We start from the raw sequence: 20,326 nt of genomic DNA, 5'->3' as shown, positions 1-20,326 counted from the left end.
CATTTCATGCTAATGGCAACAATACTGTGCCCATCAAACCTGTATCAGGTACGAGAGCCCTCTTGTGCAGATAGTCTCATCTCAAAGATGTCTCTATGTTCTTTCACTAGTCTCATAGTAGTTTACTTCCCAAATTGCTTGATTTTTGACACTTCATCTCATTCTCAACCAGAAAGCTAATATTACTGATGCATCTTCAAGCAAGAAAACCCCTATCAAGTGTTCAAAGGTCAATGCAGAGCCTATTGAAGGAACCCAACAGAGAGTTTCTTTTCTTATATTAGCAAGGTTTTGGAGAATAAATGAACCTGTTAAATGCAAGTTGTATGTGCAATTGTCCGTTCATGTACTTCTGGCCTTTGTTCCTGACTCATGAAAAAATACGTTCTTGGCAGGAAAAATATAGAAGAGATATGTGTATTCACTTGTGCTTGGTGAGAGAACTTGATGTCACCTGTTAAGAAATTAGATTATGCAAACCCGCCTACTGTCATTTTGCTCCGTATGTATTTCCCATAAGAGAATTGTCAGAAACATCTTCATGGTTTGGGACTGAGTAGACATCTTCAAACTTACAGATTACACTCAAACCAGAACTACTCCCAAAGTTTTCACTTTGTTCTCCTCAAAAAGTACCATGACTGTTTTGTTACCAATTCAGAAATGTCTACAATTCTTGGTGGTGTTGCACATTCGTTGTATATATGGAATATGACAGTATCAAGCATGGCCATGAATTATGTAAACAATGGCTCCTGACATCCAGTTGTAATAAATTTACAATTTATAATTCCCTTGTTTGGTAAGGTCTTAATCTTTTTTTTAATCATTTGGACAGTTCTCAGGGATTTAGTTTGTCTACCTTAGCTAGGGTCTGAGGCATGTATCTATGGAACATGAAACAATTTAGTTTTCTTCAAGGTTTTCATTGTTTTTTAGACTTGGAGATTCCTTTGATGAGGTTTCTGTAAAGTTGATTATTCCTCAGTATTTTTTTAATGTTCATGATATATTATCTCTTGTCTTAATTGTAATGTAGATAGTTTTGTATATATTTTGCTAGTGTAAAACTGCTTCCTTTCTTCCTATTTATTTAAATATAATTCCCGTATTCTAGCTATATAGAGTATGATAAATCAGCGTGAAAGTAGTTAAATGCATTAGTGGAAGATTCAAAGTCCCAATAAGAAAAGGTCTTTTTCTGGGGTGGGGGGAAACAGTATTGCAAAAGGGTTTTTAGTCATTTTCATATGACTTTTAGTAATTATGAAAGCCATATTTTTGTTTAGGTGTATGTAGTTTGTTTTATCTGTATCTCATGTGTAATAGTTTGCCTAAAATATCATAGAAAGAATACTTTCACTGTTCACAAGCATTAACTGCCAAAGGCCATTTGAGCATTAAATTTAAATAAACAGATGCTGTGGCTTCTAGTATGAACTTAATGAGTATATGAGGCAGATAGATTGAGGGTCTTTAAATCAAAAGTCATTTAAACACAACTCAAAGAAGACATCGCTTCTTATCTCCATGCAAACAAGAATTTAGCTAATTAAGATGTATATCATTATATACAAACCAAAGAACCACTGTCTTATATAAGGCTTGGTCATTCTTCCCTGGATACAAAGTATTATCCTACTACAGAGCAAAGCATAAACTAACTGGAAAAAGAAGAGATGGTGTTAACATCACTGAATAGGTATTCCATGTCCTCCTTAAACTATTATTACTTTATGTAAATTCTTAAACTTGTCTGGTCTTTAGAGTGCTAAATTTACAGCTTTAATCAGCCATTGATTTTAATATATAGAATTTGTTTTTAACTTTAAGCAATAATTGCATGGCCGTTGTATTCCAAAAATTTTCTGAGTTTTCATCTAAAGATTTTTGCCAAAATTTCATACAATCAATATAATCAACTGGCACAGAGGAGTCATCCATTGCAACTTTTCTTAAATCAAGTTTCAAATCAATTCTAAGATTACTGTTCAGGTACTGTAGGTATGAGGTGAAAATGCTTGCTCTTTAGACAGTCTCGACCAATTGAATTCTAGTATCATTTCCTTTTTTTTCAAATATCATTTTACTGACAATACATAACCACAAATCAATAATAGTATTTTTATGCCAAAAGTGTAGTATTGAAATAAGTGAATTACTATTACTAAAATACTGAAATATGTAAAAACTCGATACAATATATTTCATAATTGTCAAAATATATATGTATATGGATCATTATTTTGTTTTACTTTTATAGTAATTACACATCAAGGAAAAGATGAAGAGAATTTTAAAGGAGATAAATGAAATGTGACAAAGTAAAACAAGCTGTGAAGATGAAGTAAAGAATGTTAGTGTGTACATATACGAATTATAGATGTACTAGATATTTTTAGGGTAAATGCAATCAGTGATAGACACAAGAATGGAAAGTTGGGAAGGTAAGAAGTGCGAGAGGTTAGTAGTGAAGAGTATGAAGGGAGATAATTTACTGTCGTGGAATTGGTATGAGAAAGTTTTCTGTAAAAGTGGATTCCTTCATCTTCCAATCTTTGACTTCTTTCTCATTGGAAAAACAAAAACCGCCAAGATCTTAAATGAAAGGCCCTTAATTTCTTGATTTCGTGGTAGTATGAAGGTCAAAATGGTTGACATCACCCTGAACCTTACTTGACATTTCTCTCTTTGACATGGGTTTGAAGTCAGCACCATGTGAAAAAGGAATTATCTGTTACATTTTATTTGGTGTTTTTACGGGTAGGCTCCACTTTGGAGGGGTGCCGATCGTAAAAATATTTGCCAAAAATACACTAATCAAGACAGGCTAATGAATTTATCAGGCATTATTAGCACTATAATAACGCATATTCTCTGTGAGTTTTATCATCCTACAGGGAAAATAAATGATTTTAAGAAAAAAAATGATTTTAAGAAAAAAAATGTACTGAAGGTCATTTGGTGATCGGTGAGAAACTACAGTCTTGAATAGAAATTCGGTCTGACAGAATGTTGGTATATTCCCTTGGAACATGCACATAAATCATTATCAAATTATAACAGTAAATAAGCACGTAACAACAACAAAAAAAGAGAGCAACAACTGAAGCGAAAGCGCAGCCGATAAATATGGAAATCGCAAATATAAAAGAAAATAGTATAGTATCCCTCTAAATTGGTCGATGTCTTTTCTACGTTTTCTACGAGTAGTTTCATCTCAGAAAACCATTTTAGGGGTATCTAAACAAATTTTTCAAGTTTCTTTTCCTCAGAAAAAACCATTTTAGGGGTATCTAAAACAATTTTTCAAGTTTCTTGTCCTCAGAAAAAATCGCTTTTTTCGCTTTTTCTCTGGTTTGGTTTTTTCGGGAAGGGGGGTGGGGGATTTTTCTTTGATTGTCCTACATTATATAATTTTTAGATGTTTTAGGCTATCAAGTGACATAATAACTACAATCTCTCCGAAGGTTTTGTCCCTAAATCGAGGTTTGAAGTTGAATTTTTTATGAATATTTCTTCCTAGCTACTATAGCCTTTTTTTTCGGGCGGGGCTTTCGCTGAACTTGCCTGAAGTTGTTGCTCTTTTTTTTTGTTATTACGTGCTTACTTACTGTTCTATTTTGATAATACTTTATGTGCATGTTCTAGGGGGATATACAAAATTCTGTCAGACCGAATTTCTATTCAAGACTGTAGTTTCTCACCGATCATCAAATAACCTTCAATACAAGGGGCCCTGAATTTCACATTTTTTTTCATAAAATCATTATTTTCCCTGTAGGATGATAAAACTCACAGAGAATATGCGTTATTATAGTGCAAATAATGCCTGATAAATTCATTAGCCTGTCTTGATTAGTGTATTTTTGGCAAATATTTTTACGATCTCTTACGATCGGCACCCCTCCAAAGTGGAGCCTACCCTAATGCCGTCAGTCAAAAACCCATCCAGAAATATTGGCATACTATATTGAGAAGTTAAGCATTCATTACATGAGAGTAGGTCTTTTTCCCTTTGCTTACGAAAGTGAACTACAGATTATATATATATATATATATATATATATATATATATATATATATATATATATATATATACATACATATATATATTATATATATTATATAGATATATATATATATATATATATATATATATATATATATATATATATATACATATATATGTATATATTATATAGATATATATATATATATATATATATATATATGATATATATATATATATAAATATGCATATACTTATGCATATACATATAATAGTATGAATAAGAGGACAAGAAGGAGTTGAAGCATATTTCAACTAAATTTCCAGCTAACGTTTCAAAGCATGGCTTGATCATCAGGGCTAAAATACAAAAGTAGCAACAATTAAAATCAATACATAAGACGACGCCGCAAAAAGTCATTAATGTTAAAACATAGATATTAAAACAGAAACATAAAACCAACCTAATGCCTCAAAGTAAAAAAACTGAGTGACCAAAGAAGGGCACCAATAGGACGAAGAAACATCTTAGCTATCAACAGAGGGGTAGAAGAAGACTGACTATTCAAAGGTGGAACCAGTCGTTCAATGGTTAATGACTCGAGGATATGGAGAGAGGTTTTATTACAGCTTGCTCTAAGATTTCAAAATTGTCTTAGGAAATAAAAAGATTTACACTTTTTACAATATGCCCTTGTGTTAGAAAAGTCCTTACTCAAAGTACACCCAGTTCTATGACAAATGTCGCGATAAGAGTCGACTCACATTTAGTATTCTATTGGTGGATCCGACGTAATTCCAGAGATTACATCTTGGGCAAATGTAAGCATACTTATACACCACTAAAGATCGCACAAGGTTGGGTACAATGTCTTTCAATCTAAAAAGAGACCCAATTTTTCTTGGATTTTTCAGAACAGATTTGGGATTAAGACAGTAAAAGAAATGCATGGTCACCCAGTTTTTTACTTTGAGGTGTTAGGTTAGTTGTAACTTTTATGTCACCTCTCTTTCGCCCTCTTATTATGCAATAATAATATTAATTAATATATTTAATATATATATAAGATATATATATATATATAGTAATATATATATAGATATATATATTATATATCTATATATATATATATATAATATAGATATATATATATTGATGATATATATATAGATCTATATATATATATATATATATACATATGTATGTATATATATACACACACACACACACACACACATATATATATATATATATATATATATATATATATATATATATATATATATATATATATATATGTTAGTTGTTGGCTTGTGCAAGTATATGTTAATTGCTTGTAAATTTTTATGTATACTACATCATGTATATTTTTGTGCGATGATGAGTCATGTAGATGGAAAGATAAATTCTTTAAAGCTTTTTGGTAACATGTATTTCAGTTCTCTCATTTTTAGGTTTAATAATTAAAAAAATTTTCCTAAATTTTTTCAAGAAAAGACACTGTATTATGGGAAGTATTTCATTATAACATGTATGTGATTTTGATTTTGTAATGTTGACAGTGATAAGAAAGCTGCTGAAGCAGAAAAAAATGACAAGAAAGAAGAAAAGAAGACAGACACAAAGGAGGAAAATAAAGACGAAAAAAAGAGTGAATCAAAAGAAAGTGAAAGGTTATTGCAGAAATACGTACCTGTCTTTGTATATAAATTTATTTTTCAATATTTGGTCAGGCGTCTTGTAGACAGTGCGACCTGAGATTTTATCGTTTTTCTAAGATTCACACACACACAACACACACACACACACACACAACACACACACACACACACACATATATATATATATATATATATATATATATATATATATATATATATATATATATATATATATATATATATATATATATATGAATAACTTGATCACGAAGTATATAAAACGTGATGCTATGTATAAATAAAGGTTTTTTTGCCACGAAGGAAAAAATGAAAAAGCGAGATAGCCGAGTACTTTCGGTCCTGTTCGGACCCTTTACTGAAGGCAATCTGATTTTACAGAGAACAACATAGTCAAAAGAAGGCTTAATATCCAAACTGACACTACAAGATTAGCAATAAGGGCGATTTTCACTCTACAGAAAGGAGGAGCCGCCTGAGGGTAGCCACACCTTGAAGGATACACGCAGTAAACAAGAGATTCTTCCAGAAAACAGTACATTTTGAAAAAACACGGGGAGCATATACAATTTAATATCATGAATTTTACACAAATTTTCCCAAAAAATTATTATTAATGAAAAGACGAAAGAAAATATAAATATATATATATCGAGCAAGAGAAAGAGGGGGAGAGAATATCGAACCTGAGAGAGAGAGAGAGAGAGAGAGAGAGAGAGAGAGAGAGAGAGAGAGAGAGAGAGAGAGAGAGAGAGAGAAAGAAATAATAACTATATACATGTGGGACTAATTTATTAGTACTCGGCTATCTCGCTTTTTCATTTTTCCCTTCGTGGCAAAAAACCCATTCTATTCTATACACTATTTTAAGATTTATATAATTATAATATTTAATACTATATATATATATGTATCATATATATAAATTAATATAACTATATATAGATAATAATATATATTATTATATATATATATATACATACATACATTACCATGAAGCTCATTTCTTTATTATTGTAGCTCCCAATGCAATACTGGCGTGCGTAAAATACCCAGGAATGTGAGCCACATCCATGATAATGTGGTGATATTTGCAGTTTCAAACAAACCAAAAGTTAGTTATGATTAGCTCTTTAATACTTTATAAATGACGTAAGCTTCTTTTTATCTTTTCAGTTATTTGAATGTGCATAATGTATATGCACCCATAATTCATTATTTATATACAGTATTCCAGAGAGCTTATAGTTATATTTATGTGCAGTACATATATAGATAAATATGCATGTATCTCTTTTGTCTTGTTTCGACACTTTCATACCCAAATCTCTAGCGGGATAATATTTACATCAAGATCCCATCTCATAAGTAATAGTCATGTGACTGCCTCCTCATAGGTATGAAGACAGATCTCTGGGAAAAGGCACTGATTATTAGTGAGCTGTTTTAGAGCGTAGAAATATAAGTTAGGCCTTTGTACTCGGCTAGTTCTCCCTTATTAAAGGAGATTTCTTTTACCAATAGTAATGGTAAGTACATACTAGCTTTTTTTGTGATATTTGTTCAGACAAGCTAAGAAATTTGAAGAGTACCTCATATTCATCGTTCATGATCCATAATTGCCCAGTGGTATTGCTGCACATGACCATTTTTATACCAGGCATTTCAATGGACAACTCTTACTTAGTTCAGCCAAGCAGCTGTAAGGGTGCTATGTTATCTCCCTGTTTTTTCTGAGGTTACTGCTTGTTCTCATATAGCTTGAGATGACTGTTACAAGACTGGAATAATCAGATATGGTATTACTCATGCTCATAGGGAAGTTCTTTGAATGATTATTATCTGGGAGGCCTCAGGCTTATAAAAGTTTGTTCAAGTATTTAGACAGTTCTTTTAATCCTACTCTCATCCTTATTCTTATAAGCCAGTTCTCATACCAATTATGTTGTCTTTTGCTGTGCACTGCATCACATTAATACGGTAATCTTTATTTCAAACCTTGCATTATTATTTTTTTTTTTGCTCTATCACAGTCCTCCAATTCGACTGGGTGGTATTTATAGTGTGGGGTTCCGGGTTGCATCCTGCCTCCCTAGGAGTCCATCACTTTTCTTACTATGTGCTCCGTTTCTAGGATCACACTCTTCTGCATGAGTCCTGGAGCTACTTCAGCGTCTAGTTTTTCTAGATTCCTTTTCAAGGATCTTGGGATCATGCCTAGTGCTCCTATGATTATGGGTACGATTTCCACTGGCATATCCCATATCCTTCTTATTTCTATTTTCAGATCTTGATACTTATCCATTTTTTCTCTCTCTTTCTCTTCAACTCTGGTGTCCCATGGTATTGCGACATCAATGAGTGATACTTTCTTCTTGACTTTGTCTGGTCTATTTGCACTTATCACCCTATCCGTTCTGATACCATAGTCCCAGAGGATCTTTGCCTGATCGTTTTCTGTCACTCCCTCAGGTTGGTGCTCGTACCACTTATTACTGCAAGGTAGCTGATGTTTCTTGCACAGGCTCCAGTGGAGGGCTTTTGCCACTGAATCATGCCTCTTTTTGTACTGGCTCTGTGCAAGTGCCGGGCATTCGCTTGCTATGTGGTTTATGGTTTCATTTTTCGTATTGCACTTCCTACATATTGGAGAGATGTTATTTCCGTCTATCGTTCTTTGAACATATCTGGTTCTTAGGGCCTGATCTTGTGCCACTGTTATCATTCCTTCAGTTTCCTTCTTTAGCTCTCCCCTCTGTAGCCATTGCCATGTGTCAACGCTGGCTAGTTCTTTAGTCTGTCTCATGTATTGTCCGTGCATTGGTTTGTTGTGCCAGTCCTCTGTTCTGTCTGTCATTCTCCTGCCTCTGTATATTTCTGGGTCTTCGTCTACTTTTATTAGTCCTTCTTCCCATGCACTCTTTAGCCACTTGTCTTCACTGGTTTTCAGATATTGCCCCAGTGATCTGTTCTCGGTGTTGACGCAGTCCTCTATACTTAGTAGTCCTCTCCCTCCTTCCTTTCGTGTTATGTATAGTCTGTCCGTAGTTGCTCTTGGGTGTAGTGCTTTGTGTATTATCATATGTTTCCTGGTTTTCTGATCTATGCTGCGGAGTTCTGCCTTCGTCCATTCCACTATTCCTGCGCTGTATCTGATTACTGGCACTGCCCATGTGTTTATGGCTTTTATCATATTTCCGGCGTTGAGTTTTGAATTGAGTATCGCCTTGAGTCTCCGCATATATTCTTTCCTGATCGTGTCCTTCATCTCTTGGTGTTTTATATCCCCTCCTTCCACTATTCCCAGGTATTTGTATCCTGTCTCATCTATGTGTTTGATGTTGCTCCCATCTGGTAGCTTTATCCCTTCAGTTCTCGTTACTTTGCCCTTTTGTATGTTGACTAAGGCGCATTTTTCTATTCCAAACTCCATCCTGATGTCCCCAGATACAATCCTTACAGTCTGGATTAGGGTATCTATTTCCTTGATGCTCTTACCATACAGCTTGATGTCGTCCATGAACATCAGATGGTTGATTCTGTTGCCTCTTTTCTTGAGTTGGTACCCGGCATCCATCTTCTGTAGTACTTTTGTCATGGGAATCATGGCTACTACGAAGAGTAGTGGGGACAGTGAGTCGCCCTGGAAGATCCCTCTCCTGATATTAATCTCTGCTAGTCTTATTCCAGAGCTTGTAAGTATTGTATTCCAGTTGCGCATTGAATTTTTGAGAAGCTGATGGTGTTTTCCTCTGCCCCATATATTTTCAGGCATTCTATTAGCCATGTGTGTGGTATCATGTCGAAGGCTTTCTTATAGTCTATCCATGCCATGCTTAGGTTGGCTTTCCTTCTCCTGCTGTTCTTCATTACCATTTTGTCTATCAGGAGCTGGTCTTTTGTGCCCCTACACTTCCTTCTGCAGCCTTTCTGTTGGTGGGGTATGGTGTTTGTCTCCTCTAGGTAATTGTATAGCCTTTCACTGATGATACCTGTTAGTTACTTCCACATTATTGGTAGGCAGGTGATAGGCCTGTAGTTACTGGCTATATTTCCCTTACTCTTGTCTTTTTGTACAATGGATGTTCTTCCTGTGGTCATCCATTTGGGTGCATGGCGATTTGAGATACAATGCTGGAGTTGTTCTGCTATTCGTGGGTGTAGGGCCTTGAAGTTTTTGAGCCAGTATCCATGGACTTCATCGGGACCTGGGGCTTTCCAGTTTGGCATTTTCTTTAGTTGGTGTCTGACTGTGTCTGTCGTGATCTCTGTGAATCTTTGTTTTATTCTCCCTGTTTCTTCTTCCTTGACTTCCTGGAGCCATGTTGCATGTTTGTTGTGTGATACCGGATTCCTCCAGATGTTTTCCCAGAGTCTCTTACTTGGTGCAGCTTCAGGAATTTCTTGGTGGTTGTCTTCCCCTCTTAGTTGGCTGTATAGTCTTTTCTGGTTGGTTCCGAATAGTTTGTTCTGTTGGTATCCCTTATTCCTGTTCATGTACCGTTGGATCTTATGTGCTTTGGCCTTAAGCCTCTGTTTTACATCTTCTATTGTGTTGTTTAGTCCCCTCTCTTGTACTTTGTATTTCTCATTGAGTTCCTCCCTTGTTTTCTTGCTTCTTAGCCTTTTTTCTGCCATCTCTTTCAGTTTACTCAAGTCAGATCTCATCACCATGATTTGCTTTTCCAGGCACCTTTTCCAAGGAGGTTGCTGTTTTGGTTTCTGTTGGGTTGGTTGTGCTGGTGGTGTTGGTGTTCGAATCCCCATCAGTTCTGCTACTAATCTTGCTCCTGCATATGCCAAGTTATTTGTTTCTGTGATACTGGTGGTGTGTATTATGCCCATTATTTCATTGACCTCACTTGTTTTCTCCCTTAATTTCTTGGTGTTGCAGGCTTTCATGGAGGGGATCTTTGTTCTCTCTGTATCTGGCTCCATCCATTGTCTAATCTTTTCTACCCATTCCGTCCTCTCTGTTACTTCTTCGTGTGTCATTGTTTGATACCTCATCATCCCTGTCGTCTTCTGTGGCATCGTCTCTCAGTTCGTGTTCGTGTAATTCGTTGTCGTGTGACATTTCCCTTTCCAGTTCTTCTCTTTCAGTTGGGGAGAGCCAGTTCTTTTTCTTTATGTTCCTTACTTGGTCTGCCAGCCTCTGCTCTGTTTGGGGGGTGTTATTCCTCTCATTCCAGATGTTGACCAACCTTCTTCTATATCCTCTCTCCATCGGGTTGCTTCTGATGCAGCATCTCCATATTTCCTTATTTTCTTCTCTTGTCCATTTCTTCCTTTGGTTTGCTTCTGTAGCTCCAATCTCAGGCTGTCGTTGTGGTGGTCAGTTGCTGGTTGAAGTCCTCCAAGTACCTGACCCTCTTCCCTTTCAATTGGGTTGAATACCTGGCTGCCGGACGAAGCTCCTCTGTTGCCAGAGGTTCCATTTACGTCGTCGTTTATTCCTTCATTTCTTAACATCATTGCTGAGTTTTGCTATTTAATCCATAGCTGGACCCTACCCCATCAGGGATAGGTACTCATTTACAGCTGAGTAGACTGAGGAAATTATGGTAAAGATCCTTTCCCAAGGAATCAACGCCGAGGAGAGCGGTCACCCAATGTTGCTTAACCAGTCCATTGACGACCTAACCCACTCTGCCAAGGCGCCACATTATTATTATTATTATTATTCTTATTATTATTATTATTATTATTATTATTATTATTATTATTATTATTATTATTATTATTATTAACAATAATTTCAGTTATTCCTAATGTTTTCATATATGAATACTATAAAAAAGATCATTACTTTTTTCAGCAAGCTTCACCTGTGCAATGAAAGAAAACGAAAATACAAAAATAGGAAAATGTTGAAATATAATTCAGTAAAGGTTCTGAATATTATATTTTGCCAGGTAGAGAATGAAAACTATAAGCATCTTGAAGTAGAATTGAGATGGCTTGTGATGCAGGAAATTTTGTAAACTTATCAGATCTGATTCACATTGTGCTTTATTCTTCAGTCTCAAAACAGGTAGCTGTGAACAGCTACCTGGAAATTCTGTTTGGCTTCCAGGAGACTACCAGTTCATAGGCCCACTTTGAGATTAATCAGCATATATCTGCTTATGGTCTGTTGGAAGAGACATATTCCTCTCCCTTGTTTCAGGTCCTAGGAGTTTTTAAAATGTGTGTTAGAATTTAAAGAATGAGTAGGATTTGTTTCTTTTCTGGATTTATGGTAATTGGGTTGTTGGTCTTATATCTCAACAAGAATTCATAAATTTATCAGGTGTTCAATGGTTTTTCGGACATGGAATAAACTCACAACAGTAGTACGTATGTCCATTTAGAGCTCCATTCAGACTCTAAAACCTATCACTCGAATATGATCCTATATGCTTTGCAGAAAGGTGATCACTTCTTGTGTCTCAGATCTTAAGGATTGTGGAATAGTAGCCTTGTCTCAAGTGTACAATATAATTAGAAAATGATCTCTCTCTGTACAATCAGTGAAACTTGGACCAGAGCAATAATTTGGAGTAGAAAGTTAGTGTTGATACTCACCCACTGTTTCTTTTTGAATGGTTAAAGAAATATCCAAAGATGTTTCTGTACGTGAAAAGCTCTTATCAGAGCTTGATGAGAAATAACTACAAAGAATACCTATTCATAAAAACTTGGTAATGCCTTGCATATTCCCTTTAAAAATTCTCATTTTGTCACTATGGTGATACTGTACTACTGTACTCCCTTTTCTTGAACTAATCTTTTTTAAAACTATTACTGAGGCAATCCTCTCCTTTTGCGGTATGTTACATGCAAATTTGAGTTATTTATGCCTTGATCTTCCAGGCTCAGGAAGAAAATGTTTCTTTGGGAGTACTCATTCACCTAAGCCTTGACTGTGTTAAAGCCATCTTACAAAACTTCAGTATCAATAAAGATGATAATAAAAATATGAAGGTATTTTCATGACATGAAAACCCTTGTTTGATGATATTTGGGTGACTGTGTGGGCCTTGGATCCAACTCCAACCCAGACCTTTGGACACAATACTTTGGGCCCAATTGCTGAACCTCCAACGTTGACGAAAGAGGTACAGCCTCCCTCCTACCTGGAGGTTCTCATTGAGTTGCTGAGGGGCGACCTCCTCGCCCTCCGCGTGAACCTCTGCCCCTGCTGGTAGCCCTTCCGCCGCCTCGCTGACGAAAGGCGCCTCTAGCTCTGCTACCCCTGCCGAACCTATTGAAAGCCTGAAACGCTTAAACTTTCAAACGTCGGGTTGAAGGCCAGGGAGACAGCAAAAAAGGTTGACGCCTGCGGCTGTTGAGACTGTGTCAACAGCACGAACTGCTGTTGCGGTTGGGTTTTAGAGGTTGAAGGTTGGGGAACCGGCACTGCCTGGACCAAAGTTTGTTGTTGTTGAGGAGCCTGGAAGGACTGGAACTTCCTAGGCTTCTTCTTGGCTTTGGGATTCGATGTGGAAGACTCCGGTTTCCTTTTGGAGACCAATCCCCACCGAACTCTTAGACTTTGGTTAAATCTAGCAGCCTCATGTTGTACCTCGTTCACTGCTGAGGCTGGAAAAAGGTCCGGTCCCCATATTGAAGAGGCCAGGAGTTTGTTGGGCTCATGCCGGATTGTGGATTCTGCTAGAACATGCTTCCTGCAATTCCTCCTAGCCACAACAAAATCATATAAGTCACATTGCATAATTGACAATTGTGCCTTAGCTATCTATGATCTTGAACAACGGCGCCTGTGCAAAGATAAGAGCCGCTGCTTCTGTCATGACTAGGACGTTGAGGGATTTCGCAAGCCGGGTTCTAGCATCGAATTCTGTCTGGATGAGCCCATCAGACAGCCTGGGTAACCGAGAAGGTGGCTGGGAGGTCTACCCAAAGGTCATCTGTTCCGGGGAGTAGGAGAGAGGTCGGTTCCATCTCCCGGAGCTGTGGCATAGGCTCATCTCTCATTGCAGAGATATAGCTAGAGAATAAATATGAGGTTTTCTTCAGGCAAGACTTTTTTTTTACAAATACATAGTATGTAACTTCATCATTTTGATTAATTATTTAGGCATTTTCATGACATTACAGGTTGGAAATGTTTGTAAAGCATTAAAACACTATTGCCAAACATTTACCACTGTATAAGTTGGGTGTATTTTAAACATGCAGTAGTAAAGAAATTCAAAAAGGAGTGAGAGATGCTCTAAGATAGAAGTAATATTCCTTTGTGTACTGGAGCGCTGTTCATTACTTAGTTGTTCTTAATGTCAAGAAGGGCTATGTGCCCATGTATATAAAGGAGGGCTATGGGCCCATGTATATTAAGAAGGGTTATATGACCATGTATATTAGAACAATTTTGTTCCTGAAGTGCCAAAATAGCACATGTATGAATTCACAAACCTTTTTAAGTACGGTATAGCTGCTTTTCACACAAAGTATTAGTCAGTTTCTGTCTGTTGCAATGAAATCTGTTTTGTTGTATGGGAAAATTTCTTTTCCTTATTATTCATTTTCCAAGATTTTACAATGGAGTCCTACTGTGATGCAAACAGAAATGACTGAACCTTGCAAAAAGTTTAACTCTGGTAGTAACATTCTGCATTGTGCCCCTGTAAATAAGTAAATACAGAATCATGGATCATTTTTTTTCAAAAGTATCTTATCTTTTTTTGTATTATTTTTCTAAAATATATAAAAGGTTCATTAGTGATTACTTCGGATATCGTAATCTTCTCGCAATATGAGTTTGGTTACAGAAAGTATACGTATATGGTATGAATTTTTTTCAACAAATATACTAAATCTTCAGAATTACATACGCATTATGATGTGTGTATGTTTGTGTTCTTTTTGGGCATGTTTTGGGTGTGCATACAAACTACATGAATAAATCTGTTGAAGTGTAAAATATGAAATAATATGAATGAAAATAAACTAGGTGGAATGGAAACAGAATTATGTTCCAAAAGCCATCAAGTAATACTTTGTTCATTTGTATTTCTACGTTTTATGTTACCATGGATCCCATGCTATTTTAATAACAGACTTTGAATCCTCAAGACTTTAGATTCAGGTTTTGATTACTTAACTTAGCTATGAATGAATGGAGATGCTGCATGTATTTTGCCTGTGCTTGTGCATCCATTTTTTAATGAATTACGTATTTGTATCTATAAACTTGTAAAAATACAGTTTATAATAGCGTATGAGCTCTCTTATTGATTGTTAGAATTAATCTTTTGAGAGGAACAAGTTTAATGTGAATGTGATTTTAACCAAGTCACTAATGATTGGGCATTTTGCAGCAATAAGCGCGAGGGAGGAAAAGACAAAGATGATGAAGCAGAAAATGAAGATGAAGAAGACATGGGAGGTCCAAAGCCTATTCTGCCATATTCATCCATGTTCATACTTTCACCCACAAATCCGTAAGTAGTTTCATTCTTCTCATAGTACAAAATTCTCTCTCTCTCTCTCTCTCTCTCTCTCTCTCTCTCTCTCTCTCTCTCTCTCTCTCTCTCTCTCTCAGGGATTAAGAAACATGGAAAAGGGATGTTGAGTCCCTCATCAGATATCATCTGAAATCACTTTTTTAATGAGTAGTACTAAGCATTTTGACTTGCTGACACACAAAGGCTTTATGACTAGAAATATATGGGATAACATTGGAGATTATAAATGGAATTGAAATAACCATCTAAGAATTATCTTGATAAAAGACCAAAAATTTGTTTACTAGATAACAGTGTTAGGAGCCAAATGTCCACATAGACTGAGAAGGGTTTTCTTTCAAATGAGTGAACCACAGCCTTTTTCTAGTAGATTTGAAAGAAAATGAAATGTAATAAAAGCTAGAATTGTAACACTTTCAGAGGAAGTTTTATATTCAGCTTTCATTATCAGTTGAAACATCATTTATTAACATTTCTCTTTTGATTTTATAATGCCAATAGTAACAATTCATGCCAATGATGATCAAGCTACATTTATATATACCAAAAAATGTTACTCTTCATATGATCACCAATGATATGTGGTTAATATATATACACTATTTGTATCTTAATTAATTTTGTTTTATTCTGCTTAAATTTCTTAGATACGACTGTCAGAACTATGTTCTTGCTGAAATCTTGAAATTTATCTAATATTCAGTAGTCATCGTTGAAAATCAATACTGTACTTTAATTTTTTGTTTGATTTTTCTAGAATCAGGAGAGCAGCACATTGGGTAGTGAATCTTCGCTACTTTGATGGGTTCATCATGGTTGTCATCACTTTATCTAGTATTGCCTTGGCCTCAGAAAATCCTGTTGAAGAGGATTCTCACTTTAATCAGATTCTCAACTACTTCGATTATGCCTTCACTGGAGTTTTTGCCATAGAAATGATTCTTAAAGTAAGTACTATCACTATACTGTTTTTATACTCAACATAATGGCATAACACATGACCTTGAAAAAGTATACAAGGTTTGCAGAAATGTGTTAGTTTTTTATGGTAAAAGAGTATATTTTTTATGGTCTTTTCTAATTTGATAAGAGAAAGGATGGTGTTTTTATAATTGCGCATAAATTTTAATGCAGAATTTTAATGCTGGCATAAGTGTTTTGATGTCTACGCAATCATTTACATTTCATGTTTTTAACCCTTTTAGCTTTTAGGTTCCATATACAGTTGAATAGATTCAAACCTGTTCAGTTTAAGTTTTTGATCTTTGAATGAAGCAAATGGGGTTCATAACAAAAATTACTATAATTTGTCAAATTAATTGACTTGCCTCATAATTTCTTATCTTGAAATGTTCTTAAAATTTTAATGTACAGTTGATCTTAAAACCTTCTGTTTCTCAGTTTGAAGGTAACCATCCACTAAAATAAAATGGGTAACAGCCTTTTATGTCACATGTAAATTCTGATGTCAAGACGATGGTACAGGAAACACAGATCTTATAGTATATGTTTCTATCATCTCTCATCATCATCATCATTAATATTGTTACGTCACTTTATCTTCATATAGGGTTAGGCTTTAAATGAATTCTCTTCACTCTCTTTTCTCTTATACAGTTTTTTCCGACTTAAGTCTTCATTGAGACCCTTTACCATAATTTCTTGAGCCTTCCCATGGTCAGATTCTCTTACTTATGCATTTGGTGGTTTTCTAAGTATATTAGTTCCTCTTCCTGTCGTGTCAAATGTCCAAGCTATCTAAAGTTTTACAATCTTAGTCTAAAGTGTTTTCACGCACTGGAAACCTTTTTTTTCTGCCACTATCTCATGTGTAGGTTGCATAACCTTCCTACAGCACTCTGTCTATGGATCTTAGAATTCTATAGTCAGGGCCATTTGAAAAACGCTTGAAATTAGCTTATTAAATTAATGGCAATATAGTCTACTGTGATTGTCATCAGTAAGGCTCCATCACTAAATTTCTTTTAAGAAATATCTCTGCTAACAAGAACTGTGACTGCAAAAGCTACAAGGTTCACCTTAAAATACCTTATTATTCTCTGATAAAGGACCTTCTCCAGTCCCTTGGACACATCTAAGTATCAGGAAGTGATGGCGAGTCTGGTCAGTCATCTTAGTGTCAGAGATGAACCCAGAGACAAGGAATTAGGTTTTCATACTTCAACCAGCATACCGTATTTCCAAATGGACTTCTTTAAAGAACAGTATCTTGTAGTTTTAATATCTTCTCTCTCCCCCCAACAGTAGCATACTGATTAGTGACAACTAAATATATTTTGTATGTCTGCCACCTTTCCTACATCTTGAACATTCTTGCAAGTAACACGAAAAGGGATTTGTTTGTTAAAACAATGTGACGCCATGTTGTTAACAGTCAAAAGAAGCTGTTCTCCTAAAGTCTTCTCTATTCACCAATATGTAGCTTTATTGCAAAATGTTTTGAAGGAGACTGAGGTACTTTAGCATCTTCAAATTGTTAGACCCTATATTTATTTAGGATACAAACCCAGAGCTGACTTTTATAATATATCACATACTGGTTTCAGTTGATATTTAAAGAACTGGTCAGTGACAGCGAGCTAGAAAACATTTCAAAAAGACTTCAAGGACTAGTATCTCATTAAATAGATGATTGATATCATCACGTTGTTTAACTAGACTACTGAGTAAAAACATTTGACTGTCAAAAGACTTCCCAAAGGGTTTTTTATCACTAAAATTTAACATTGTTTTATAAAATAATTTTATTTAAATTTGGTAATTGGATAAGTTACAAATATTGAGGACTTCAACAAAATTTCCTTAATAGATTTGCTTTCAAAATTTGATATTCACTTTGGTTTGGTTTGGACATACACATGAAAATTGTTTTTACATTTAGGGCTAACTTCCCTTCTCTCTATAAAGAGATTGGGTCATGTAGATTATTCATTAGGTATTGATAGGTCAAGCTAATGTGAACAATTCCGAGATGGAATAGAATCACTTCAATATGGCTGTTTGCTGTATATGATGGTGGGTTAGATCAGTGTTAATTTATTGATGGGCTTGATAGTCTTTGATCTGATCATACTATTTGCCACTGGTTACTTTATAAGCATCTTCATTTCACTGGGACTCATCATATACTGGGGAGAAGTCAAACATGACCACCTTGATGCCTATTTGAAACTAATAAGTTGATAAACACATCAACAACAGGCTAGGGAGTCCTTGGGAGAAAACCACTTACATTTTACTGGGGATCGAGACCATTCTTTGAAGATTTAGGCCTTCCTTGAGTTAATCACAAAAAAGTTAATAAATGGGAAAGATGACATCCTAACTACTCAGCCATACCTAAGCAAGCAAGAGGATACCTGGTTTCTTACCCTTTGGTAATTTCTCCGTTCAATCTTTTATCATATAGAATGCTGCATAAATGCTACTTAAGTTTCTAGGTGATTGTAATTTCTTGACAAGGTTATTGTTTCCAGGATTATGTTTATCCTCATTGCTACCCTTCTGCCACATTAGCATCAGTTTCTAAGCATCTTGACACCTTACTAGGTGTGTCAAGAAAGCTCAACTTGAGCAGATAGACCATTGTCAGTCTTCATGCCACAAATTTTACAATGTGTCAGGTATGTTGGATTTTTATGAAGTGAAGAAAAATCCAGGAAACTCTGCATCTCAGATAAGTTGGTAAAAGTTGCAACAAGATCTGTCATACTTGGAAAGTGGTCCACTGTAAAGATCATTTGTGGAAATTTTGCAATCTTCTGCAAATCAGCCCATGTAAGAGTACATCACTGTTTGGAACCTTTCTTGATCTTTAGTGTTTTCTTTTAATACCTGAGAAAAATCTTAAATCTCCTGGTTCCCAGCATCAGCGGCCATAGGTTAACTATAACCCAAGATTTGTAGATTTTTGTTTCATTTATAGCAGCTTCCTTGACAAATGACAATCAAGATAACAATCAAATTACAGTATCTAACAGTCAAAAGATTGTCATTGTCTGCATACTGTACTTTCTTGAAGTAAATTTCCAATTTCATAGTACTTCATGTTTTCTAAACATTCATCATAATATAGGCTTAGGTATGTTAAGAAACACTTTTCCCAAGTGATAGGATTGTTGATGATGCATTTTCCAGTTTTCTGTATTGTAAGGTAAACAGCTCTGTCATTTTTCACCTCACCTGCCATTCGCAATTTTTTTAGACTTCTCTTCTCGGATGTATGCTAATATTTTAATGAAGGCTTTTTAAGAATGAATTTTATGGTTGCCATAACTTATATATCTCAGTCATATCATACACCAGTATTATATATTAATAAAATCTCATTTTCATAGGGTTGTGATATACTACTGTTTATCGTTTAATCCTATAGATTATTTAAGTAAGGGATTTTGACAAAGGAAAAATCTATTTCTGGGTGATGACCTGTGTCACCCAGTGAAATGTTCCTATAGCACTCATTTCTAAGGTATAAATATTGCTAAATATACCAGAGAATAAACAATATGGATAATACCAGGATAAACCTGGTTCGCTCACCCCTGTATTAGGGTGTCGGTATAAAACTGGGGCGAGTGATACCACTACCAGAGGTCTCCTGCCATTTAGTCTCTTCCTTTGTCAATTTCCCCTTTCAAATTATGCGCCATACCAGCGCCATCTACCGCCCACTACCGCTACTACTAGCGCCTCGATAGCCATTCCTGAAAATAGCACCCAAGCTTGGGCCTATAGGGTGAGGAAGCAAGGGGTAGGTTCACTGAGCGACACAGGTCATTGCCCAGAAATAGATTTTTCCTTTATCAAAATCCCTTTTCTGGGCTGAACCTGTGTCGCTCAATGAAATAGTAACAGAGAATTGTTCCCACAAGCTTGGATATACAGTAGTACCTCGAGATTCGAAAGGCTCAACTTACGAAAAACTCGAGATACAAAAGCCAATGCGAAAAATTTTACTGCTCTACATACGAAAAGTTTTCAAGATACGAAAAGGTTTCTGGAAGTCCGAGATTCGCCCGGATAACAATTTTGAAACTTGCGCCGCTCGCCGCCATCTTAGTATTAGTAGACTCGCCACCATCCTCCTGCTCTCCCATTGGTTCCTGATGCTAGTCAGCACCATGAAATCCTTCTCTCCTAT

The 20,326-nt window shown here is 35.6% G+C and overlaps 1 protein-coding gene across 12 annotated transcripts in view; it reads left to right on the top strand.

Moving 5' to 3' along the window:
• LOC135216890 (voltage-dependent calcium channel type A subunit alpha-1-like) overlaps window positions 1-20,326 on the top strand; it is a 638,668-nt gene that overhangs the window by 452,413 nt on the left and 165,929 nt on the right. For 8 of the 12 annotated variants that reach the window (XM_064252425.1, XM_064252414.1, XM_064252423.1 and 5 more), the window contains exons 19-21: window positions 5,576-5,686; window positions 15,016-15,138; window positions 15,920-16,109. In XM_064252425.1, the coding sequence (XP_064108495.1) occupies window positions 5,576-5,686; window positions 15,016-15,138; window positions 15,920-16,109 (424 nt within the window). The remainder of the gene's footprint in view (window positions 1-5,575; window positions 5,687-15,015; window positions 15,139-15,919; window positions 16,110-20,326) is intronic. The other 4 variants (XM_064252417.1, XM_064252424.1, XM_064252416.1 and 1 more) reach the window with 1 other exon arrangement.

This window comes from Macrobrachium nipponense, chromosome 6 (assembly GCF_015104395.2).
Source record: "Macrobrachium nipponense isolate FS-2020 chromosome 6, ASM1510439v2, whole genome shotgun sequence".
Taxonomy (NCBI): domain Eukaryota; kingdom Metazoa; phylum Arthropoda; class Malacostraca; order Decapoda; family Palaemonidae; genus Macrobrachium; species Macrobrachium nipponense.
This window is presented reverse-complemented; position numbering and strand designations above follow the sequence as displayed.